The sequence below is a fragment of the Ovis aries genome, chromosome 2 (assembly GCF_016772045.2).
Source record: "Ovis aries strain OAR_USU_Benz2616 breed Rambouillet chromosome 2, ARS-UI_Ramb_v3.0, whole genome shotgun sequence".
NCBI classification, from domain to species: domain Eukaryota; kingdom Metazoa; phylum Chordata; class Mammalia; order Artiodactyla; family Bovidae; genus Ovis; species Ovis aries.
The window spans coordinates 50,803,118-50,825,656 of NC_056055.1; the positions used below are offsets into that span (position 1 = coordinate 50,803,118).

General features: G+C 50.3%; 1 protein-coding gene across 1 annotated transcript in view; it reads left to right on the forward strand.

The window, feature by feature from the left end:
• Positions 1-22,539, forward strand: part of SHB (SH2 domain containing adaptor protein B) — a 138,066-nt gene that overhangs the window by 74,573 nt on the left and 40,954 nt on the right. The window contains exon 3 of the mRNA XM_015093133.4: positions 13,045-13,260. Within this exon, the coding sequence (XP_014948619.2) occupies positions 13,045-13,260 (216 nt within the window). The remainder of the gene's footprint in view (positions 1-13,044; positions 13,261-22,539) is intronic.

The following is a 22,539-nucleotide window of genomic DNA, read 5'->3' on the forward strand; positions in this document are numbered from 1 at the left end:
CTGTTTGCCCTGTTAAATGCGGATGCTGGCTCTGACCATTAAAATCTGTCTATAGTCAGAAGGTCATAAGAACCAAATAGCACAAAGGGCTTTGTGGATCAGAAAGTTCTATATGGAATGAGGGAATCTTGCTGTTGGTCTTTTTTGTTAAGTTTGGGTTGGCTCTTGGCAGGTGGTCATTCCTGGGCCAAGTAGGGATCTCTGCTGAGATCACCAGTCTTGTGATGGCTTTGCTACTGTGAGGTCTCCTGAGGGTGGAATTTCGTGGCACTGCATGTTCCTCTTAGGAAGCTGATGCTTGGCTGCAGCCCTTGTTCTTCAGGGTCAGGAAAAGTGCAGGTCCCCTCTGCATTGTGTTAAGGACCTGGCTCTCTGTTTTGATACACAGTCTTTGCAGGATCTGTTTGAGAAAAGGAGCAGACAAGCAGCCCGCCCTAGGACTACATGGTAGACATGTGAGAAAGGACTCTTCATAGAGGTGTAAGTTAGGGTTCTCCAGAGAAGCAGGCCAATAGGAGAGGTTTATTACAAGGAGCTGGTTCATGTGATTATAGAGGCTGGCAAGTCCCCAGGTGAGTGAGCAAGCTGAAGACCCCATAGCGCCAATGGTTTAGTTCCAGTCCAGGTCTGAAGGCCTGAGAAGCAGGAGAGCTGATGGTGTAGTTCCTGGGTCTCTAAAGCCAACAGACTCAAGACCCGGGCAGAACCAGTATTTCAGTATGAGTCTGAATGCAGAAAAAAAGTTGATGTCTGAGTACAAATTCTTTCAGGCAGGAAGAATTCTCTTTATCATTGGAGGGTTGGTTTTTCTGTTTTTGTTTTTGTTTTGATCATTAACTGATTAGACAAGGCCCACTATGTTAGGGAGAGCAATCTGCTTTACTTAGAGATTTAAATGTTAATCTCATTCAAAAAGACCTTTCCCAAAATAGCCAGAATAATGTTTGACCAGGTATCTGGGTACCCTGTGGCCCACTCAAATGGACACCTAAAATTAATCACAGGCAGGAAAATAAAACTTTGTGTTGATAGAGCTTCTGACTGCAAAGGATTCTAACTGCATATTGGGCTTGAATTTGGGAGGGTTTGCTGGAGAGTGGTTAGGATGCCGAGGTCGGGGAACCTGCCCACTGTAGGATGGGTGCTCTTGTGTATGTCCCCTCTTCCTTCATGTGCTGGAGCCACAGCAGTGGAGCAAGAAGCCTGTGTGAGCATCTGGTCTTCATAGAGTCAGACTGAGGACTCTGGAGCCAGAAAGGTCTCCAAGACCATCTCCTTTACTGGCTTCTGCCTTGCCTGCAAGAAATCTTAGACCCCAGTGGATGAGGCAGCGGACCTAGGTCACACAGCCAGTGAGCAGAGGGCCAGGCTGGTCCCAGGCCAGCAGCCTCATCATCACCATCCAGAAGGTTGAGCTTGTCTACAAGTCCCCAGGGACATTAGTTCCTCTCTTGAAGCAGTTCCAAAAGCAAGGAAGGCTGGGGCAGAGAGCGTGCCAGATCTCAGCAAGTTGCTTCCGGCCAGACAGCTGTGCTGGGCATGGGACACAATGCCGGCAACACCCCCCAGCATGAGCCATGACCAGCCCCAGGACTGCCGCCTCCACCAGATGGGTGCATGTGTTGACCAATTTGGCTGCAAACCTGACATGTGGCAAGGGGGGCTGTTAGATACAGATGGAGTAAAGGGTCATGCCTGGTAGGGGGCCCTGGTTCTGCCCTGGGAGGCTGGCACCCTGCAGCCGTTGCCAGTTTGTAACCGCTTGCTTAGATCCAGCCAGCCTGGGACCAGCCACATGTATTGGCCACCCCTCTAAAGCTCTAGAATGTGTTTATTAATACCTCCTCAATGGCCAGCTCTCTTCCTCCTGATATCACCCTTTGCTTTCCTAACAATTCTTCTAGGGACCTGTATGTTGACCTGTCAGATAAAACCCAGGATGACTTGAGTTACCCTGACTAAAGAGCAAAGTGGTAACCAGAAGGAGGAAGTAACTTGCCTGGCATCACTCAGCATGGTGAAGCCAGGAGCAAGTTAGCCGGAGCTAGGACTCACTTCTTCCAGTGCTTGCTTTCTTCCCTTCCAGACCCAAACATGTTTGTATTATTTTGTACCTGGTGGAGGGGAGGGAGTACCAACTAGTGTTGGAAAGGTGGCGTAGACAGCTGCATAGTTAAAAGCATGAGCTTTGGAGCCAGGCTGCCTCTATCAACTGGCTTGTTGTGTGGCCAAGTTTAAAGTAGTAATACCACCATCACCCCTGTACAGAAGTGTGAGAATTAAATGAGAACCTGGAGGCACTGGACTTAGCACAGACCCTGGTACATCACACACACTAAGCACTCTTAAAGTATACTACTGAGAGCTGAGTCTCCCAGACCTTGGCTGAACCACACAGCCTATCTGAGTTGCAGATTTCACATCAGTGAGGTAGGGAGGGGGCTTGGGTGTGGTCATGGCTCTTCCAAGGCTCACTCTGGGAGGTTCCCTGAGAAAGGGTAAATGATGGTGCTTGGTGAGGGGTGTAGCCCAGCTGGTCTGGCATGAAAGCCTGTCCCCCATGGCTTTATCTCATTAGACTGTGGCCTGAGGCCTCTCTAGAAGCTGAGACCACTGTCATGCCCAGCAGACTGGAAGATCTCTCACCAGAGGGGCTGGCAAGCCCTCTCTTTAAGTACAGTCCCTCAGTACTCAAAAGACACACAGCTGGATCACGGCTGAATCACGGCTGGCTAATGTCTGAGGCCCCTGGCAGTCCCCGGGGGGCCCCAGCCTCTGTCCACAGCACAGGGATCAGCAGACACCCGCCCCCTCAAGGTTGACCTGAAGGTGCTTGTACCACCCCAACTTCTGCCTGTTAGCCCAGTGGAAATGCTTGCTTTTCGCCTTTTGGGAACTGTTCACTGGAGTGTGTTTTTCCTTCTGGAGCCCTGGGCATCCTCCACTTTTTGAATGGGTAGAGCCCTAATTGTTCAGAGGGGCAGACCTTCAGGTCATCAGCAGCTGATCACCACGCCCTGGTGTTTCCTGCCAGCTTCTATAAAGGCTTTTTTTTTTCTCCCCTGAAAGCGCAAACCTGATGAAGACTGCTGGCCACATTTTCCAGTTTCCTACCCCTCCTCCTGGCATTCGGGGCCCTCCATAGCCCAGCCCCAGTTTCCTTTTCTAGCCACGCCCCACATCCTTTCCTCGGGAGCCCTGGGCTCAGACAGCTCACAGTCTCTGATTCTGCCTCACAATCTGCCCATCTCTGCTCCATCCATGACTTGGCCTGTGTTCACCCTGCCCCCGTTGCCCTTTCTCCTGAGGCCTTGTCTTCACCCGTCCGAATCTTCCTCCTTTCCTTTAGCACACTCTTCCCTGAGGGGCTTCCCCAATGGTTCAGTGGTAGAGAATCCACTTTCAGTGTAGGACCCACAGGAGATGCGGTTTCGATCCCTGGGTTGGGAAGATCCCCGAGGAGGAGGGCATGGCAACCCACTCCAGTATTCTTGCCCAGGGAATCCCACGGACAGAGGAGCCTGGTGGGCTATAGTCCGTAGGGTCACGAAGAGTCAGACACGACTGAGTACTCACACGTGCATTCTACCCTGGGTTCCCCATTCGATGTCTGTGATGCCAGGGAGGTCCCTTGGCTTCTGTGGCCCTTGAGGGGCCTCTTTGCACTAGGACTTGAGCTCCTCTTAAGTGCCACCTCCTCCCTAAGGATTCTTGAAATCCCTGGGACTGCTTTGCTTTCTGCCTCCATTGACTGCTAGCATCTGTACCACTTTAGAACTGGGCTGGCCCCTGTTGAGGCTCTGAGGCTGCCAGTTGCCCATGTCTCTCTGTCTCATGGGGATGAGGAAGGACATGCAGCCAGCACCCAGTGCCTGGCACAAGCAGGCGTTCTGTAACTTGCCATGGTTTTCCACTCAGTGCTTATGGTTGCTGGTGTCCCAGTTCTCCTGCTGAGCCATGGGTTCTTTGGGGTTGACGGGCCTCGTCTCATACCATGCGAGTGCTCAGCACTGGCCTGGGGTCCACCTTGGCACCCAGTGAGGACTCGATGATGGGTCTGAGGAAGAAAAGCAGACAGGCTCCCTGCTTGCCTCTGAATGTGGATCTTCCGCTGACATGGAGGCAAGAGAGCTGTCTCCTGAGGAGGCTGCTGCTCAGTACGGGCCCTCGTTCACGTACTGCATTGAGCCCCGGAGCAGCCGGGATCCCGGGGTGGCCAGTTCACCTCAGTGAGTCTCCACAGGGGATGGCGATACAGCTCAAAGAGGTCTCTGCACGCGAAGGCAGTCACCGGAAGAGTGCAGAGTGACGGGCAGGGCTGAGGGGCCAGCTGTAATTGCGGGCAGCTCCCAAGAGCCCTGCAAAGAGGCCTGCATGGCCTTTTAAACTGTGAGCAAAGCACAATCGGTGTCGCCAGGTGTGCAAGCCTGTCTCCCTCCAGGGACCCCAGAACAGGGCCCTTTAGGGGAGACCCCCATCCCTGTACAGATGACCAGGGGAAGGGAGCAGACCCAGCTCCCTGACTCAGAGCAGAGCTTTCCCCTCAAGCTTGGGCTGAGCGTCCAAGAGCGGGCAGTGCAGGTTCCACCAGGCAGTGACAGGCCCACACTGCTCCCGCTGCTGTGACCATTGTTCTTTTTCCACACCTCTGCTCCACAGAGCTCACCCTTTTTCTGGGGTATTTCTGTGCATGCCTGGAAAAGAGATGGTAAAGGAACACCAATTAGTCAGTCGCCTGGCTTTTCCACAGCTCCGGAAACCAGACTCGATGGAGGAGGGGGCGGGGCCTCTGGCGGTGTTGGGTTGGGTTTTCGTCCAGGATCCGTCTCCCAGCTGCCCTGCCCTTGCTGCCTGGTGGCATCCACCCCGAGGACCCCTGCTGCCCCATGCTGTCACTTCGGTCTCCAGGGGACCCCTGAATTCAGGCCCAGCCCTGAAGACCCCTGGTTAGAAGGAGGATCTTTCTCTAGCAGATGTTTTAACAGTTTAGATGAGGAGAGCATCCCCTTCCTTCCCTTTGATGTGGTGCCCGGAGCTTGGCTGGGTTTGGGCTGTGTGTCTAATTGGGAACAGCCGCCCACCCCTCCTGTTGAACGCCTCAGGCTGTGGTGCTGGGTGTGACTTTTAACACCTCAGACCTGACCGAGGTAGTTGCCCCTTCCTCCAGAAGATTACAACCAAGACAGTCTGATAAAAGAGGTGTGAGGAAGCATCTGAAAGGCAGGAAGAAGAGCCTGGTCTAGGAATTAGAGGACCTAGAGCTTCATGCCTTTCCAGGCCTCAGGTTCCCCATCTATAAACTGTAGTCATTAGAGAAGGAGAAATAGCGTATAACATCCCTTATATGGGGAATCTAAAAAGAAATGATACAAAAAGAACTTATTTACGGAACAGAAACAGACTCAGACTTGGAGAATGAACTTGTGGTTGTTGGTAAGGGAAGGATGGGAGGAAGGGATAGTTAGGGAGTTTAGAATGGACATTTACACACTGCTATATTTAAAATGGATAACCACCGAGGACCTACTATATAGCACAGGGAATTCTGCTCAATGTCATGTGGCAGCCTGAATGGGTGAGGAGTTTGGGTGTGAAAGAATACATGCATATATATTGCCAAGTCCTTTTGCTGTCCACCTGAAACTATCACAACATTGTTAGTTGGCTATACTCCAATATAAAATAAAAAGATGTTTTAAAATGTAGTCATTAGACTCCTGGGCACAGAGCCTTTCCCTGTGTGTTTTGTGTTCTGTGCAAGAGTGGATCTGAGAGCAAAGCTCCCATGTGGAAACAATAGATTGCCAGAGCAGCAGCTGAAATCAGAAGCTGTGGATCCAGAAAGGAAAGGTTCATAGATAGGTGATGAAACCCTTCCATTTCCAATGCAGGGTTGCTTGTTAGAGTTTGTAAGCAGGACTTCTGTGGCTCTGGGGGATGAAGGGTGATCTCAGAGAAGGAGGGGTCTTGGCATGGTATTCCAGAGATGCCCCGGTAGTGGTAACTGAAATGAAATCAATATTCCCAGAGCACCTTCTGTGGACCAGGCATTGTCCTAAACACTGAAGGTGCATGGATTCGTTTAATCCTTATAACATCCTGGATACTATTGCCCCCCACTCAGAGATGAGGAAACTGGGGCAGCTTGCTCTGGGTCCCCCACTGGGGTCAGAACTTGAGCCCCAGCAGTCTGGGGGGATCCGTGGTTTCAGCCAGCACACCTGTCCATTATCTGGAGCCTGGACTTTGTCTCCCAGGTGGCTGGTGTGGGGCAGCCCCGGGCAGTGGCAGTTGCACTGTCCTCATTATACAGCCCTAGACCATGGAGGCCTGCAGGCCGGGCGTGCCCACCACTGTCTGAATAGAGGTGTCTTGGGCTGAGAGATGATGGTGGGGCCTGGGAATGGAGGCCTCCTTGGCCACATATTTCTGTTGAGCTCTGCTACCCTATGATTTGGGATCTGGTGTGGATACTCAGACAAACCAGCTGGCAAAATTAGAGATGAGGGGCCTGCAGGCCAGCATCTGTCATTTCCAGCTCAGCTTCTGCACGTCTGTGCCGGCCTCTCCCCACCCATCTCCACCTGCCCAGAGGTCCTAGGGCACCTCTCCTCAGACAGTCCTGGGGGTGCCATCCTACAGCATTCAAGGCCACCCAGAACCACTTCCACCTGCCTCCGCTTCCTCTCCGCCTGAGCCCCTGGACGGCCCGCCTTCCCCATGTTCACCTCGTGGTTCCAGCTGCTGTGCCCCTGCTTCTGTCCTTCCTTCATCAAACACCCATTTTCCCTGCCACACCACCATGCATGCCCTCATGTCTAAATTCATTAAGGCCTTCCCAGATTTCCCCCAACTAAGTTGTAGGGTCACATCTGCCCCCCTGTTGAGGACACTAAGCCGCCTCTGTCTGTGTTGGGGGCTCTGACCCTCTGTCCCCGAGGACCAAGTCCTGAAGACCAGGACTGTTCTGCTTCGTCTCAATCTGCTCACGTGCTGGGCATTCAGTAGATGGCTGACTGGGTGGACAGGGGGATACCCATGCTCCTGGAGAAGGCTGGGTACACCAGCGATGTGCGCTGATTTTTTTAGACTGTTCCCGAAAGGTGAAGTCAAGCCCTGCCCTTTTGTATCTGTTCCTGAAAGGAAGGTCAAGAGATAAAGAAATGTTTGGTTTTTTTCCTTCTAGTCTTTTTCATTAGATGTATATCCACCTGCTTTCAAAATACAGATTTGAGGCTGTGCGTAATACAAAGAAATGTATATAATGAGGCTGCTATAATAGATATCAAGATACACATACTAGAAGGAAGGGCAGGTGAACCCGAATCTACCCATATCTAAGCTAATCGAGCCATTGTGTTTAAGCATCAGAATTAACTCTGACAGACAGACAAAGGAAATCAAATAAAAACACACAAACAAAAAGCTGTGAAGGGGAGGCACAGAATTGGTGAGCACCAGAGCAAAGTGTAACTTGTTGCCCGTGGACTTGGGGAACTCCGAACTCTCAGAGCCAGTTAGGAGGCCCCTGGTTTGCACTGAGCTCTGTCCTGGGCTCCTCACTCAGAGGAACCCCCGGCCCTCCTTGCCTCTCAGGGCTACAGTCCTTAGTCAGCACACCAGCCTCACCCTCTGGACTCTGTGCCCTTGGTGAATGTGCTCAGGGTGGCTTCCTCAACAGTCTCTGATTCTAAAAGAAAGTGCGCTTGGTGTGTGTGCTTCCTCCATGTGTAGTGCGCTTGAAAATCTTTCTACTCCAGAGGTCAACAGAAATCCCTGCCCTGTCAATTTAATGTTTCTGCTCCCTGCCTAAGAGGCATAAAATCACAGCCTGCCACCCAATATGAAAGGTCATTTTTCATGAGTTTATAGATGGTGATGACCATATAACTCGTGACTTAAAACATATGGTTACAGCTCCCTATTAGATCAGTCTCTGGACCGTCATGGATCAGTCAGAGTTATAAGGAGGATGGACCTGGTCATTAGGCAGGGGACAGTGATGGGCTGGCATGGTGCAACAGCGCTTGATTTCCTGGGACTCTTGGAAAGAGGAAAGTAGATGTTTCCTAAATAGGAGCAGAGATGCTCCCTAAATGGGTGTTTTCTCAGGCAAAAGCAGCTGCTTCTGAAACACACAGCTCCTATAAACCCAACCTGCTTAAAATCACATTTACTTTCATGTGAGATTCTCTTAATTACATTTTCTCTTTACTAGCATCCTTATTCATTATTTAGAACTTTCAAAAATTATGCAATAATTCCTCCCTCTAAACACAGTAACTGTTTACCTTCCCATATCAGATTTTCCACCCTTTATTCATGTGTATCAGTTCTTACAACATAGCTGTCATCAGAGTTTAGATATTATGGGCAAAATGTGTGATGACAGTATCCAGCAATTCCTAAACAAGGAGTAGAATTCCTTTGGGGCTTTGTTCACATTGCCCAGGACTTGTTTAGAAAGCCCACGAGATAGGGTCTGCTCAACACATAAACAGTCTTATATTTCACTTTTTAACTTAGCATAATTTCATGCACAATTTTCCATGTAGCTACATAATCTTCAGATTTATCATTTTAATGGCTGCTTAATATTCCATCCAGTTAGCGTGCCATAATTTACTTAACTGCTCCCTATTGTTGGAGCCTTAATGAAAATTTGAATTCACCATGTAATACAGGGGGAAGCTCGTTTTAATGATTACCATTCTAACATCCTCTGCCCTGACTGCATGCCATTACTAACTCAGCTTTGGTAAGGCGCAGATGCTTTCAGAACAATAAATCCTGTCTGAGAGGTGTATGCATGAGTCCCTCTGATTTAATAGCTAATCTGTTCCCTGCACATGTTTTCCTTTTAGGCTGGTGTTTATGCAGAATATCTATCTCTTCTGAATATTGTGTAACACTAGACTATATTCATTTTTCATGTTGTTCCAGGTACCTTAACCCTGCAGTCAGAGACTTTCATAAATTAACTGGAATTTGGGGTAAAGAGGAGTTTCTGGCTGTCAGTTGTTGTTCATTTATCCCACCCATGTTCATGGAATATCTCTTTGCAGCTGCACTCTAAGACAGAAAATGAGCAAGGATGTTCATGATTACTGGCAGCCCACAGAGCATCCTTGAGTTGCTCTGAGGCCCAGGATTAAATGGCGAATTTTCATGCGAAGTTCTTTGGATACTATAGAGCACATATTACTGGTTGTCAGTCCTCCTTGTGAAAGCAGACAAAGTGGAAGGTGGTTTTCCTAGGTCAGTGCCTGTCAGCTGTGTTCCCAATGTCCCAAGCCCTTGGAATTCTCCAAAGACAGGAGGTAAAACTGCAGTCTTTAGAACCAGGACGGCAGTGATGCGGATGATGACAACCCCACAAAACACTGCTCAAATAGCTTGATAGATTTCCTAATTTGTGGAGTTGTCTCCAGTACTTTCCAGTTGGTTTTTGCCTGGGAGTGGCCAAGTCCTTCCTCTTATAACTCTTCTCTTCTCCTCTTGTGTACTAAGTCGCTCAGTCATATCCAACTCTTTGTGACCCCATGGACCGTAGCCCTCCAGGCTCCTCTGTCCATGGGATTCTCCCAGCAAGAATACTGGAGTGAGTTGCCATTCCCTTCTCCAGGGGATCTTCCCAATCCAGGGACAAACCTGGATCTCATGTTTCCTGCATTGGCAGGGGAGTTCTTTACCTTTAGCGCCACCTGGGAAACCTCTTCCTCTCTTAATCCCCCATAAAAATGAAAGCATCATCCGCAAAACTAATAAATCATCCCACTTTACTCAGGGTACCCAATAAAGCCATGTGTTGCCAAAGTGTGGGACATCTCAGGAAACACGATTTTAGGTGGCCACATAGTGAAGTTTTCACTCTTCACTTTCTTTCTTTCTAAAAAGAGAAAGTTATTCTTATTTGCCAAAGATGCTAATTGGTTTGCTGCTTGCACCCCCCATCAGCTCTCCAGTGCTTGCTGTTCACCTTTTCAGCAGAGAGAAAGCAAGCCTTGGGAGATGTACCTACCTAGCTGGTTTTGTTCTTGTTTGTTATTTTTATGTTCAGCATCTGTTTTTTGGTAAAAGGTAATGGTTTATGGGGTGGTAATTAAAAGTTTACTTTTAAAGTGGATTTATTTACTCTAAAAAATGAGGCAACATCAAGAAAAAATGGTAAATATAATAACCCAGGTGGTACTAGAAAATGGCAAAATCATGAAGTTGGGGTGTAACTCAGTGAAGTTTGGGAGATACCACCTGGTGTTGATGTTGTTCAGTTGCTCAGTCATGTCCAACTCTTTGCAACCCCATGGACTGTAGCACACCAGGCTTTTCTGTCCTTCACCATCTCCCAGAGCTTGCTCAAACTTAGGTCCATTGAGTCGGTGATGCCATCCAACCATCTCATCCTCTATTGCCCCCTTCTCCTCCTGCCTTCAATCTTTCCCAGCATCAGGGTCTTTTCCAATGAGTCAGCTCTTCCCATCAGGTGGCCAGAGTATTGGAGCTTCAGCCTCAACATCAGTCCTTCCAATGAATATTCAGGATTGATTTCCTTTAGGATTGAGTGGTTTGATCTCCTTGCAGTCCAAGGGACTCTCAAGAGTTTTCTCCAACACCACAGTTCAAAAGCATCAGTTCTCCAGTGCTCAGCCTTCTTTATGAGTATGAAGAGGCCAAAAGATGTGACACTGAAAGATATCACCATAGTGCTGTTTAATTTAAAACACTAAGGGTCACTGCCCAGCATCAGTTAGTTTCTGTTGCATCAGGCGCTATGCATAGGGTGGAGTTTTTGTCGGCCCTGTGAGCTGGTATTGGATCATGAAGCCTAGTCTAAAGAATGCTGTTCCTAGGAAGGGCTGACATCATCTCTGTGTTTTTGTCAACTGCTCTTCAAGATGTCTGACTCCCATGGGTTCCTATTGTATCTCTGTGGTGCTGGAATTCTGATTTGGAGAACACCTCATAACTCCATTTGAACGGCTCACTCTCAAAACCCTCACCACTTCTGTGTCAAGCCCCATTTCCCTTCTTCCCACCTCCTTGGACCTGGTGCTCCAGCAGAAGTAGGCAGTAAATAAACATTTGCATGTATGCTAAGTCACTTTAGTCATGTCTGACTCTTTGCGACCCCACGGACTGTAGCCCATCAGGCTCCTCTGTCATGGGATTCTTCAGGCAAAAATACTGCAGCAAGTTGCCATGCCCCGCTCCAGGGGATCTCCCTGACCCAGGGATTGAACCGCCATCTCTCATAGTCTCCTACATTGGCAGGCGGGTTCTTTACCACTAGTGCCCCCTGGGAAACCCCAAACAGACATGTAATGGACTAATTCAGCCTTAAAAGGAAATGGACTTCTGACACATGCTACAATGTGTCATTGTGGTAAGTGAAAATAGACTGTCAAAGAAGACCAAGTGTCCCCAGCCAAGTACCTTATATGACTCCACTGTATGAGGTACCTAGGTAGTCAGATTCACAGACAGAAAGGGGAATGGTGGTTGCCAGGGGCTGGAGGAGGGGAAATGGAGGGGTTAGTGGGGGACAGTTTCAGTTTAGGATGATGAGAAAGTTCTGGAGATGGATGGTGGTGATAGCTGCATGACAGTGTGAACATACTTCTTGTCACTGACTTGCACACTTAAGAATGGTTAAGTGGCAAATGCTATATATATATATATATATATATATATATCTTACAAATAAAACAAGAAAGTGGGCAGTGAACACCTTTTCTCCAGCTGTACTGCCTCGGCTTGCCCTGGTCCTACCACAGGGAATCCTGTCCCTCGTCCTATCCCTCCCCTTGTCAGAGCTGTCAGTTCAAATATCATCTCTCCTCCTGCCTCATCCCTCACGGGCCCTGCAGGAGACCCCTTCCTGAAAAGAGTATTATGCTAATTTAGGTTGCTGAGAGCAGCCTCAGCAACCCTGCCTGTCCCCCTGCACACAGCGGGTGTTTATGATCAAAGCCAGAAAAATGCCCCCTTTTCTGATGAGGAAGAGCCTGAGTATAGCGTCCTGGTATTTGTCATTCAGCCGCCACTGTCTTCTCAGGAATGAGCAGTCGCTGACAGGATCGTGCCCTGTGTGGGGCCTCATCTCGATGGGCGGCCGCTGCTCAGTCCACACTGAAGCCGGGCCCTGGCATCCTCTCCAGAAGACTGAGAGCTTTCCTTCCTTATTCAGAAGTGAAACTGGACCTCTGCTCTCCAGTGTCTTGGCTGTATTCAGCGTGTTAGGAGACAGGCAGGCCCTGAGGGAAGTAGAAATGCAGGGAAAGGGTCACTCGTGGGGCTTTGTAGGGGAGAAATCAGTGACCCTGGGTTCTCTGGAGGTGGTTCTTGGCTTCTTACGTCTGTAAAATGAATATATGAGCTGTGTGGAAACTTGAGGGTCGTTTGACGCAGTCTCCTCATCTTACCCCTGGTAGTTCAGCTGGTAAAGAATCCGCCTATGCAATGCAGGAGACCCTGGTTCAGTTCCTAGGTCGGGAACATCCCCTGGAGAAGGAAAATGCTACCCACTTCGGGATTCTGGCCTGGAGAATCCTATGAACTGTATAGTCCATGGGGTTTCAAAAAGTCAGACATGACAGAGCGACTTTCGCTTTCATTTTCCTCATCTTATAGATGGAGAATGATAAGTCCAGAGACCAGGGAGCTGCCCTAGTGGGAAGACCACCCCCCATCTGTAAGCGGGGGGGTTGCTGAGAGCTCTGCGTGTCCTGGGCTGGTGTTGGAACACACCCAGGACATCACACTCGTGTCTGGACTCTGCCCTTGAAGATAGCGGATGGTGACAGGGCGTGTTCTGGTTCTGTTGTGTGGTCCAGAACTTGATATCTTTGTGAGGAAGCCTTGAGCCATGGACACTGCCCTCGAGGGGAGGGCAGTAGTTAAACGCAACGAGGGGTCTGTTCTGTGCAGTCCCCATCTCCCTGGCTGGCGGCTCTGAATTCCCATGGGTATCATCCAGCAGGTCCCAGGTGAGGAGGCATGTGCTGTGCGTACATACATCTCTGCTTCCTTCCTTTCCGACTGCAGAATTTCAGAGGCAGGAGAGCGTCCGGTCGCAGCACAAAGGCATCCAGTTATACGACACCCCTTATGAACCCGAGGGTCAAAGCGTGGACTCGGACTCAGAGAGCACGATCAGCCCCCGGCTGCGGGAGAGCAAGCTGCCCCAGGATGACGACAGGCCCGCCGACGAGTACGATCAGCCATGGGAGTGGAACCGGGTCACTATCCCCGCTCTGGCAGGTAAGGAGCCAGCGGCCCCACTCAGAGGCGGCTGCTCACCTGCATGGCACTCGCCTGTGTAAAGGAAGTAAGTGCACGGGTCCCTGCCTGCTCAGGTAAGCCACAGGGTTTCTAGTGCAGATGAGCCCTTCAAAGATGAGGAAGATCCTGGAGGCCAGGATCTAGACAGCCCAGATGATCTCATTGTCTGACTCTGTCTTGGTCCTGTTGGTAATGCTCGAGTTCACTGAAGCCAAGATTTTGGAAGGAAATTTTAAAAACTAGAAGAAAATCAGTCTGCAGAGTGGCTCCTATTGGGCCTCGTGGATCCCGGTGACTCCATCCTGTCGTGCAGCTACGACGGCCTGCATACATCCAGGGCCACTGCATTTCCTGTCCTAGCTTCATTCAGCACAAGCCTGTTCACAGAGCACAGGCTGTGGGCACGTCCTGACCTCCGGGGCTGACCTCACCCGCCCCTGGCCCGGAGCCCCTTGAATGGCTCAGGTGCCTCTCTGCTTCCACAGCCTTCTGAAAAGCAGTGTGCCATATGTGTCCCCTGTCTTCAGCTATGTTCACACCCTTTGATCCTAATCTCAGTCCTTAGGATCTAAACTTATGATCGAAAGCACAGAAAAAGGCATGATGAGAGATGGGGAATGACCTGGATGTTTGGCATTGGCCATTGATTAAATGGAATATTGAGCAGCCACTAAAAAGTGACGTTGACAAAGAGTTTATTATGTATAGCAGCCTCGGGAAATGCTTATGTTTAATGTTAAGAGGGGAAAGTCAGATGCAAAAAAATTTCTATGCTTCTAAGAGTTTCGGCATATGAACAGAGAAACATGGGGTGACTAACTCTTATCACACTGAAGGTCATAAAGGAAGAGTTTTTATTTTAAACATTCATTTTGTTTAGAATCTCCCATTTTCAAGCATGATTAGACCCTTCCTCCCTTTCTGGGGCTCAGAAGTGAAGCCTCCGCCCTCCAGATGTGGCCCCAGAAATCAGGCTCCTCCGCCCTCCCTTCTATGCCCCAGAAATCAGAACTGAGCCAAAAGCTTCTTGGAGAAGGCACAATCGGTATCCAGGGCTTGTCTTGATTCCCTCAGTTGAGGTTCTGACTACTCTAGCATGTATGTCTCAGTTCCCTGGATGCAGCACTCTGTGCAGTCTCTGCCTTTTGCTAAGTGCCCTTCCCAGCTGTGTCCTATCTGGGAAAGTCCTGCACTTCCTTTGCCACCACTGTGAGTCCTCCTGGCACATCCACACGTCCCACGGGCTTCCTTGCTGCCTCTCTAGGCCTGCAGAGCTTCCTGCTCGTGGCGCTGGTGGGGCAGTTCTTTCACCATATAGAGTCAGTGCTGTAGGTGCTGGGCCCTCCTGGCAGGCGGTGTGTGCCAGCCAAGAGCTGGGGCAAAAGTAATTGGGTAACTGAGAGGTCCTTGGTCACCTCACATCTCCCCAGTGCATTTCACAGCCGTTCCTACCCTCGGTACAGTGAAAGCCAAGGACTGTCCCCTGGCATGGTTGATCCTGGGTGTGGGAGAAGCTAGAATGGGACCGATGCTGTTCCAGAGGTGGCTCTTCGCAAACACCAGTTTGATTAAAGGGCCAAACGTGTCGTGTGACAACTGTTCTAGACCCCAAGAGGCCATGGCAAGAGATGACACTGCAGGCCGGTGTGGCATCTCACCCTATTCTGGACTGACCACCTTGCAGGTCATGTTACCTTTGATGTTCTGGTCTAGTCTGATGCTTTACTGCTCGAAATGTGGTCCCTGGACCAGCAGCATCACATCACCTGGGAACTGGTGAGAAATGCAGAGTCTCGGGCCCCAGACCAGACCTGCAGAAAGTGAAAGTGTGAGTTGCTCAGTCATGTCTGACTCTTTGCAACCTCTTGGACTGTAGCCTGCCAGGCTCCTCTGTTCATGGGATTCTCCAGAAAAGAATACTGCAATGGGTAGCCATTCGCTTCTCCAGGGGGCCCTCCCAACCCAGGGATCAAACCTGGGTCTCCTGCATTGGAGGCACATTCTTTACCATCTGAGTCATGAAGGAAGCCCCCAGACCTGCAGAGTCAATAAGTTTTAAAGACCCCCAGGGGGTTCTCAGGCTTGTTAAAATGAAAAGCACTTACCCCTCACGACATCATCTCTTCAGAAGGCTCTCAGGCCAGAACTTGCCCAATTCTGCCCAAAGCTGGTTTTAGAACTAGTATACATTTCACAGAGGATCACAAGGTCTCAGATAGAGCTGGTCCCCACGTAAGCTTCTGAGCCACAGGTCTCCATTCTGGATTTGGTTTTCTGTTGCTGAGTTGCTGTCGCGTGTGTCGTTGTAGGCCAACTTCTTAGGCTGCTGTTCGGAGGCAGACGCAGAATCCTGTCCCACCCGTGTCTCATCAAGTCACTCACCTCATCAACTGTGTGTCCTGCTCTGGAGTGGATACTCACTGTGGGTGTGTGCTAAGGCACTCAGTCATGTCCGACTCTTTGCAATCCCATGGACTGTAGCCCACCAGGCTCCTCTGTCCATGGGATTCTCTAGGCAAGAATACTGGAGTGGGTTGCCATGCCCTGCTCCAGGGGATCGTCCCAACCCAGGGATCAAACCCAGTTCTCCTGCATTGCAGGTAGATTCTTTACTGCTGAGCCCCCAAGGGAAGCCCTGGATACTGATTGTGCTTTCTCCAAGAAGCTTTTGGCTCAGTTCTGATTTCTGGGGCATATAAGGAAGTTGTTTCCCTTGGCTGGAGGGATGCTGTGAGCACCAGTCTTGAGTCTTTGACCAGATCCCCTCCCCACATCTGGACAGAAATTGTCAGGTGAGGAGCACCCTCCTGTTTCCTAACCCAAAGTGCAGGTGGAGTGAGGTGGATGCACCACCTCTCAGGTAACCAGAATGAGTGGAAACAGCTCGATTGGGTTGCTGAAGTGCTGCCAGAGCCCCGTTTGTAAACCAGGAAGGGTGACTGCTCAGGAACAAAGGTGGCTCCCACCTCCTGCCTGAATGAGTAGAGTGTGCAGCAGGTGCTTTAGCACGTCATTGGTGGTGTCAGGGAGCAAGGCAGTGCTGAGCTGGGCCTCGTCCTTGTTTTCACAACACCTGTTTGAAGTGCCCTGCCCAGTTCCCTGGGCCCTTGGATGCTGTGATGGGCCACGGGAGCCTGGGGACAGGATCTGCAGCTGGGCTAAAAATCCACTGGGCAAAACTGTCATCATCTCTTTCCATCCCTTATATTCTGATTCTGCCTATTTAGCTCACATGAAGGAACCTGGGCAGTGTTTTCAGATTTCCAAAGGTGTATGGTGTGGGGACCCCCAAAGGGCAGAGGTGGGCCTACCAAGGAGGAGCCATAGGGATATACAGTCCCGGTGAGTGGTACACCTGAAAGTGTATCATGAGCTTCCTGTCACTGAGATTGGCCAGCAGAAGCTTGAGTGAGGCAGCATTGGTATCAGGAGGGCTTTGCCCTGTGGTGGGAGGTTGGCCTGCAACCCCCCACTTCCAAGGCTCCTTCTATGCTTCATTTCATCAGGACCCCAGCATGCTGGCCGGAAGCTGGGGGAAGGGGAGCCCTCTGAACTATCTCTGTGATTCAGTCTATGAAGCAAAAGTGCTTTCTGCCCTTCAAGTGCTGTCCTGCACTGCATTCATGAAAGGAGGCTTTTGTAAGGGGTGCTTCGGCATTCCCCACAGAAGGTGGCCTTCTCAGCCAGTGCAGCCTTTCGGGAAGGCTCGATTATCACTTCCTGGTTGTCGTGAAAACAGCTATTGCAGGGTGTGAGGTGGTCCTCACTTCCTGGGAATGATATTCTTTCCTTCTCTCAGAGTTCTGTAGCAGGTGAAGGAGGTTTCCTGCCCGCCCTCCCTATGGGAAGCTGCTGATAGCCTCAGCCAGGATACCCGCCCCCACGCACCCAGCAGTGGAGTCTCAGCACACATGCCTGGACTGAGTTCATCCCAACCCCCAAAACGGATGCCTTATCAGTTTTACAATCAGGCTGTCGGCCCCCTGCCCACCCGGCAGACTCACCTGCCTTCAGAGCTGGCTGGACTCGGTTCCCCCCGCTGCTTTGACTCACCCCCTGAGAGACTTCATAGGCAGCAGGTCCACCCCCTCACTGATGCAGCCCCCTGCCCAGTGTGGGGCAAGAGAAGTACCCTGAGTGATTCCATGCTGTCTCGGGTGGCACAGCTTGGTGCAGAGGGTCTGACCAGCCCCTGGGACAGAGCCTACCCAGGAGGTGGCCACACGGGGAGGCAGCTGAAGACTGGGTGGGTGACCTAGAAAAGCAGACTTGGGCTCAGGGGGTGGGAGGGGCGTGGATGTGGAGTCTCCACATCTCTGGGGGCCACTGGAAGGACCGGGATAGAACCTCTCCTGGGGCCCCTGTGCTCTCTCTGGGGAAATGTGTCTGCTGCAGAGAGTCCTGGTGAGGCTTACAGAACACTGTACTGGTAGTGCTGGTATTTGCAGAACTCTTTAGCGTGCATTATCTCATTTCATCCTCCCAGCCGCCTCCTGGGATCTTAGTTTTGTCCTTTTACAGATACAGAAATTGAAGTCCAAAGAGAAGAAACAGTTGCCCAGGATCCTATAGCTAGTCAGCTGCAGAGCCAGAATTTGAACCAATTAAGTCCTACTTAGAACCCAAGCCCTTACCCTGTTGATGTCTCAATTCTGTGGCGCTACCCAAGATACTGCATGTAACGTGCTGGAGCCCTCACCCTCCCAGAGCCCCTGGGTTGTTGTTCAGTTGCTCAGTTGTGTCCCACTCTTTCCAACCCCACAGACTGCAGCACACCAGGCTTCCCTGTCCTTCACCATCTTCTGGAGTTTGTTCAAACTCTTGTCCATCAAGTTGGTGATGCCATCCAACCATCTCATCCTCTGTCATCCCCTTCTCCTCCCACCTTCAATCTTTCCCAGCATCAGGGTTTTATCAACTGAGTCAGTTCTTCGCATCAGGTGGCCAAAGTTTTGGAGTTTCAGCTTCAGCATCAGTCCTTCCAATGAATATTCAGGACTGCTTTCCTTTAGAATGGACTGGTTGGATCTCCTTGCTGTCCAAGGGACTCTCAAGAGTCTCTCCAACACCAGAGTTCAAAAGCATCAATTCTTCAGCGCTCAGCTTTCTTTAATGGTCCAACTCTCACATTCATTTATGACTACTGGAAACCATAGCTTTGACTAGATAGACCTTGTTGGCAATGTCACCAATTTCTCCTTGTGTCTACAGTGAGTAGGATATGTGCCTGGGGTGTAGGTTTCCACTCGAAATGGTTCCAGCTGAGGAGCCTGTGGCAGCCCAAGTTCTGGAAGGTTCGTGACTGCACGGGGATGACCAGAGCCATTGCACGGGTTGGTCGTGCTCTGCCCCTGCTCTGCAGAGGGAGGGGTCCCCGCACCATGGCCTCCCACTCCTTCTTGTCCAGCCAAGGAAACTGAGGCCCAGGGAAGGAACAGGAACTGCTGGAGACCTCATGGCAGAGCCAGTTGGGCCATACACAGAGGATGGATCAACATTTCTTTTTAATTCAGTGGGTTGAGTTAAAAGCTATGTTTTTAATGATTGCAGTTGCCTCCGAGAAGAAGCAAGTGATCAGAGTGCTTACTAAAGGTGCCGGGCAGCAAGAGAGTGGGTGAAGGTGATATTTCAGAGAGGGACTACCCTGGTGGTCCAGTGGGTAAAACTTCCTGCTCCCAATTCAGGAAGCCCAAGTTTGATCCCTGGTCAGGGAACTAGATCCCATATGCCACAACTAAAGATTTTGCGTGCCGCAATGAAAATTAAAGATCCACGTACTACAACTAAGACCTGGCAGGGTCAAATTAAAAAAAAAAAGATTTTTCAGAGAAACAAAGTCATTTTGTTTTTGACTCACTGTCTGGAGATTTGTCCCCATTGAAGTTACTTTTAAAGCAGTGTCCTGGGTTCAGCCAGCAATGGGCCTGCCTTCTAGCGAAAAGAGTAGTCAGACATGACTCAATGCTGAATATACTTATTTTGAGTACTTATCTGTCTTCCTTACTAAGCTCCTCGGCCACTTTCTCTGCCCTTGAAAGCTCAGCACAGTGTCTTGGTGTCAGGAGCCACTGGGTAGTAGTTGGCATCAGACAATCCCAAGTGCACACGCTAGCCCCACCACTCACCAGCTGTGGGGTCTCAGACAGGCTCTCAGCCTCCTGAGCTTCAGTTTTCCTGTCTGTAAAACAGGGATTGTCACAGACTGTATCACACTGGATCTCTGTGGTGATCAAGGGAGAAGACTGAAAAAAGACTTCATAAACTCTAAAGGGTCATGCCTGAGAGAATGGTTACTGGTGCTCAGGGAAGGCTTGCTGTATTCAGTAAAATTTAATTTTATATATTAAAACAGTACTGCATAAAAAGCTACTTTGGGGGCACAGAGGGCCCGTTTATGAAATTCACTCCCAGTTACTGCAGGCAATGAGAGGTATGGATAGTGTGGAAAACAATACTTCTGTAGGAGATACTCCCATCTCGATTCCAGCAACAGTTCTCACCATGAACCACCCAGTTCTTCCATCCTTTATTCAGTCCCTCCCGAGGACCAGGCCACTGGTCCCCAGGTGTGAGAGGGTCTCCACTGTCAATCTCCCCCAAACCCCTCTCGATTCTACCTGTGACATGTTCGTTTGTTGGTTGGTTTGCTCAGAGCATGTGGCAGAGTCACCTGCAAGAAGCATCAAACAGATTACAGGGTCCCACCCCCAGAGCTCCTGATTCAGTAGGTTCCAGGGATGAGGCTGGAGAATCTGCATCTCAAACAGGAGCCCAGGTGTTGCTGAGGCTGCTGATCTGGGGACCCCACTTTGCGAACCTACAGCATACTCGGTACTTACTATATGTTAGGTGCTGGGGCCAGGGAGGAGGTAGGGAAGGGGTATCACAGCTTGGCTCAGGGGTGTCAGTGCCACCTCCTCCAGGAAGCCTCCCTTGACATGACTCCCTTCCCCACCCCCATCCCAGTTTGGGCTGGGGCCCCTCTGTGCTCCCCCCACATCCCCTGTGGATGTGCACTGGTTTATTCTGGAACAGCCAGATACTCCCTTGTCACTGTCAGCTGAAGGGGTGCTATTGCTGTGTTGGTCACCCCTTTGGCAGGCACCCTCTTGAGTTTTGACATTTTCCCAGCCTCATCAAGGGAGGCTAAAAGGGCAGAGGAAGGGGAAAGTGAGGTCCCAGGTATGTCTATTTCCTAAACATCTGTGAGTCGTCCCTGAGCCAGCTCAGTTGGCTAATCTAAGATAATCCCATGAAGGTAAGGGGGTGATGGAGGAGGGGCAGGAAGTTAATAGACAGTGAGGCCCAGTTACGAGGCTGGCGTGGGTTGACCCTATGAAGTCCTGCAAGGGATGGTGTGGTTTCACTGCCATCACACAGATGGCACCACTCTGGCTCAGAGATGGTGAGCAGCCTGTCCACAGTCACACAGTTGATGAAGTCGAGTCAGGCGCTCTCCCCACTGCTGCCCTGACATTGTGAGTATGGCTCGGGCAGGTCTGAACCTTCCCTTTACCTGTGCTGGGGTAAGGTGGCTTTTCTTTTCTTTTTTTTTAATATAAATTTATTTATTTTAATTGGAGGCTAATTACTTTACAAGGTGGCTTTTCTTAAGGCAGAAGCCGCTGCGCCCACTCCGTACTGAGCTGGCGACTTGTCACTGTGAAACGCAAGTGCTCTGAAGGTGGCGGTGCTGACACTGAGTGCGTCAGCGCCTGCTCCAGGCTCGCTATTCCCACCAAGCCTGTGACTCATGCCCGTGTGCTTAGAATAAACAGGGTCAGCCTCGGCAGAAGAGTCCACGGGGCGTCTGCCACCATCACCTGCACCCTGCACGTGCCACCTCCTCACCATTGGCCCCAGTGGGGCTCCAGCATGCTTCCTGCCCCCTGCTCAGCTTCCCAGAATGCCTTGGGCCTGGGAGGAAATTAACAATTGTGTTGGTACTCCGAGCTTTTTGCTATGTAATGAGTAACAGTTGTAATTAATGTTTAACACGTGTGAACAGCAGGTCTGCAGAGAGGAGGGGGAGGGTTTAAACGAGAGAACTGGGATCACTCGCTTCCTTTGGCTGATATGTTACTGAGGGACAGGTTTTTCCAGTTGGTTTTTCTGTTTGATATATGAATGAATTCATTTAGTAACCTTAAAAAAAACGAAAAGAAAAACACTGGTGTTTCATAGCTTTGGCTTGCCTGCTAATTATGTTGATAGAAATGTTTCTTCTTCAAGTGCCTTTGTTTCCTGTGTGGAAAAAAACCCAAATGTTTAGTAGAATGAGACAAGACAGAGGTCTTCGTGTGGATAGAGGTTTTAAGTTCTGTGAGGTCAGAGACTCAGCGGGCCTTGTTGACACCTAGGTCCCCACCTTTGATCAGTGCCTGGCATGTAATGAACGCACAAGTATTTATTAAATTATTGAGTAAATTAGGTCTCAGGAAAACCAACCCCAAGTTCTCTTGAGGGGTATCACATAGCCTGCTCACACAGAGATGGTATGTTTTCACATCACTTTTTCAAGCTGTACACCTGTCTTCTCTTCAAATGAGGAAGAGGTGCGTTTGTGAGTGGCTGGCGATGGCTGCGGTTGCTGCCATTGGTCTGAACTAGAAGCCGAGAGCGTGTCCCTGGATGTTTGAGGACTGGCCCATGAATCCGCCTGCCAGGTTGTGGGTGGGGAGACTGTGTGCCAGTAGGTGACAAGCAGGGCCCTGAGAGCCAGGCACCTGTCCCATCCTGTCATTCCTCTCCTGTAATTCCATCTATGCATGGGCAGCAGCAGAAACAATGAGCAGCTGGGTGAGGTCTGGGGCTTCCTGGGAGGGAAGACTCCTTTCTACAAGTGCCCAGCCTGCTTCCTGCACATCCTCTGAGGCTTGTGGCTGAGGGAAGTCCCTCTCCCAGGCCCTAGGACTGACTCTAAGTGTCTCTGGGTGTCTGCAGGTGAAAGTGTTGGGAGACACACTGCACTAGATCTGAGTGGGCATTCTCCATCTGACAGGAGCCCAGCCCAGAGCTAGCAGAGCTGCAGGGTCTAGATTTAAACCCCTGGGCTGTCACTTGCTAGCAGGGTGACCTGGGTCAAACGGCCTGTTTCCTCATCTGTAAAACCAGGTGGTAATTGGAATCGGTGCCAGAAGTCGGGGGCACAGTGAGTGTTCAGTGGGTGCTGGCTTTGGGTATCTTTATCATCATTACTGTTTTTGAGAACTTGTTGCACTGTAGATAGGATTTGTGCTGAACTTGTTAGAGGCCCCT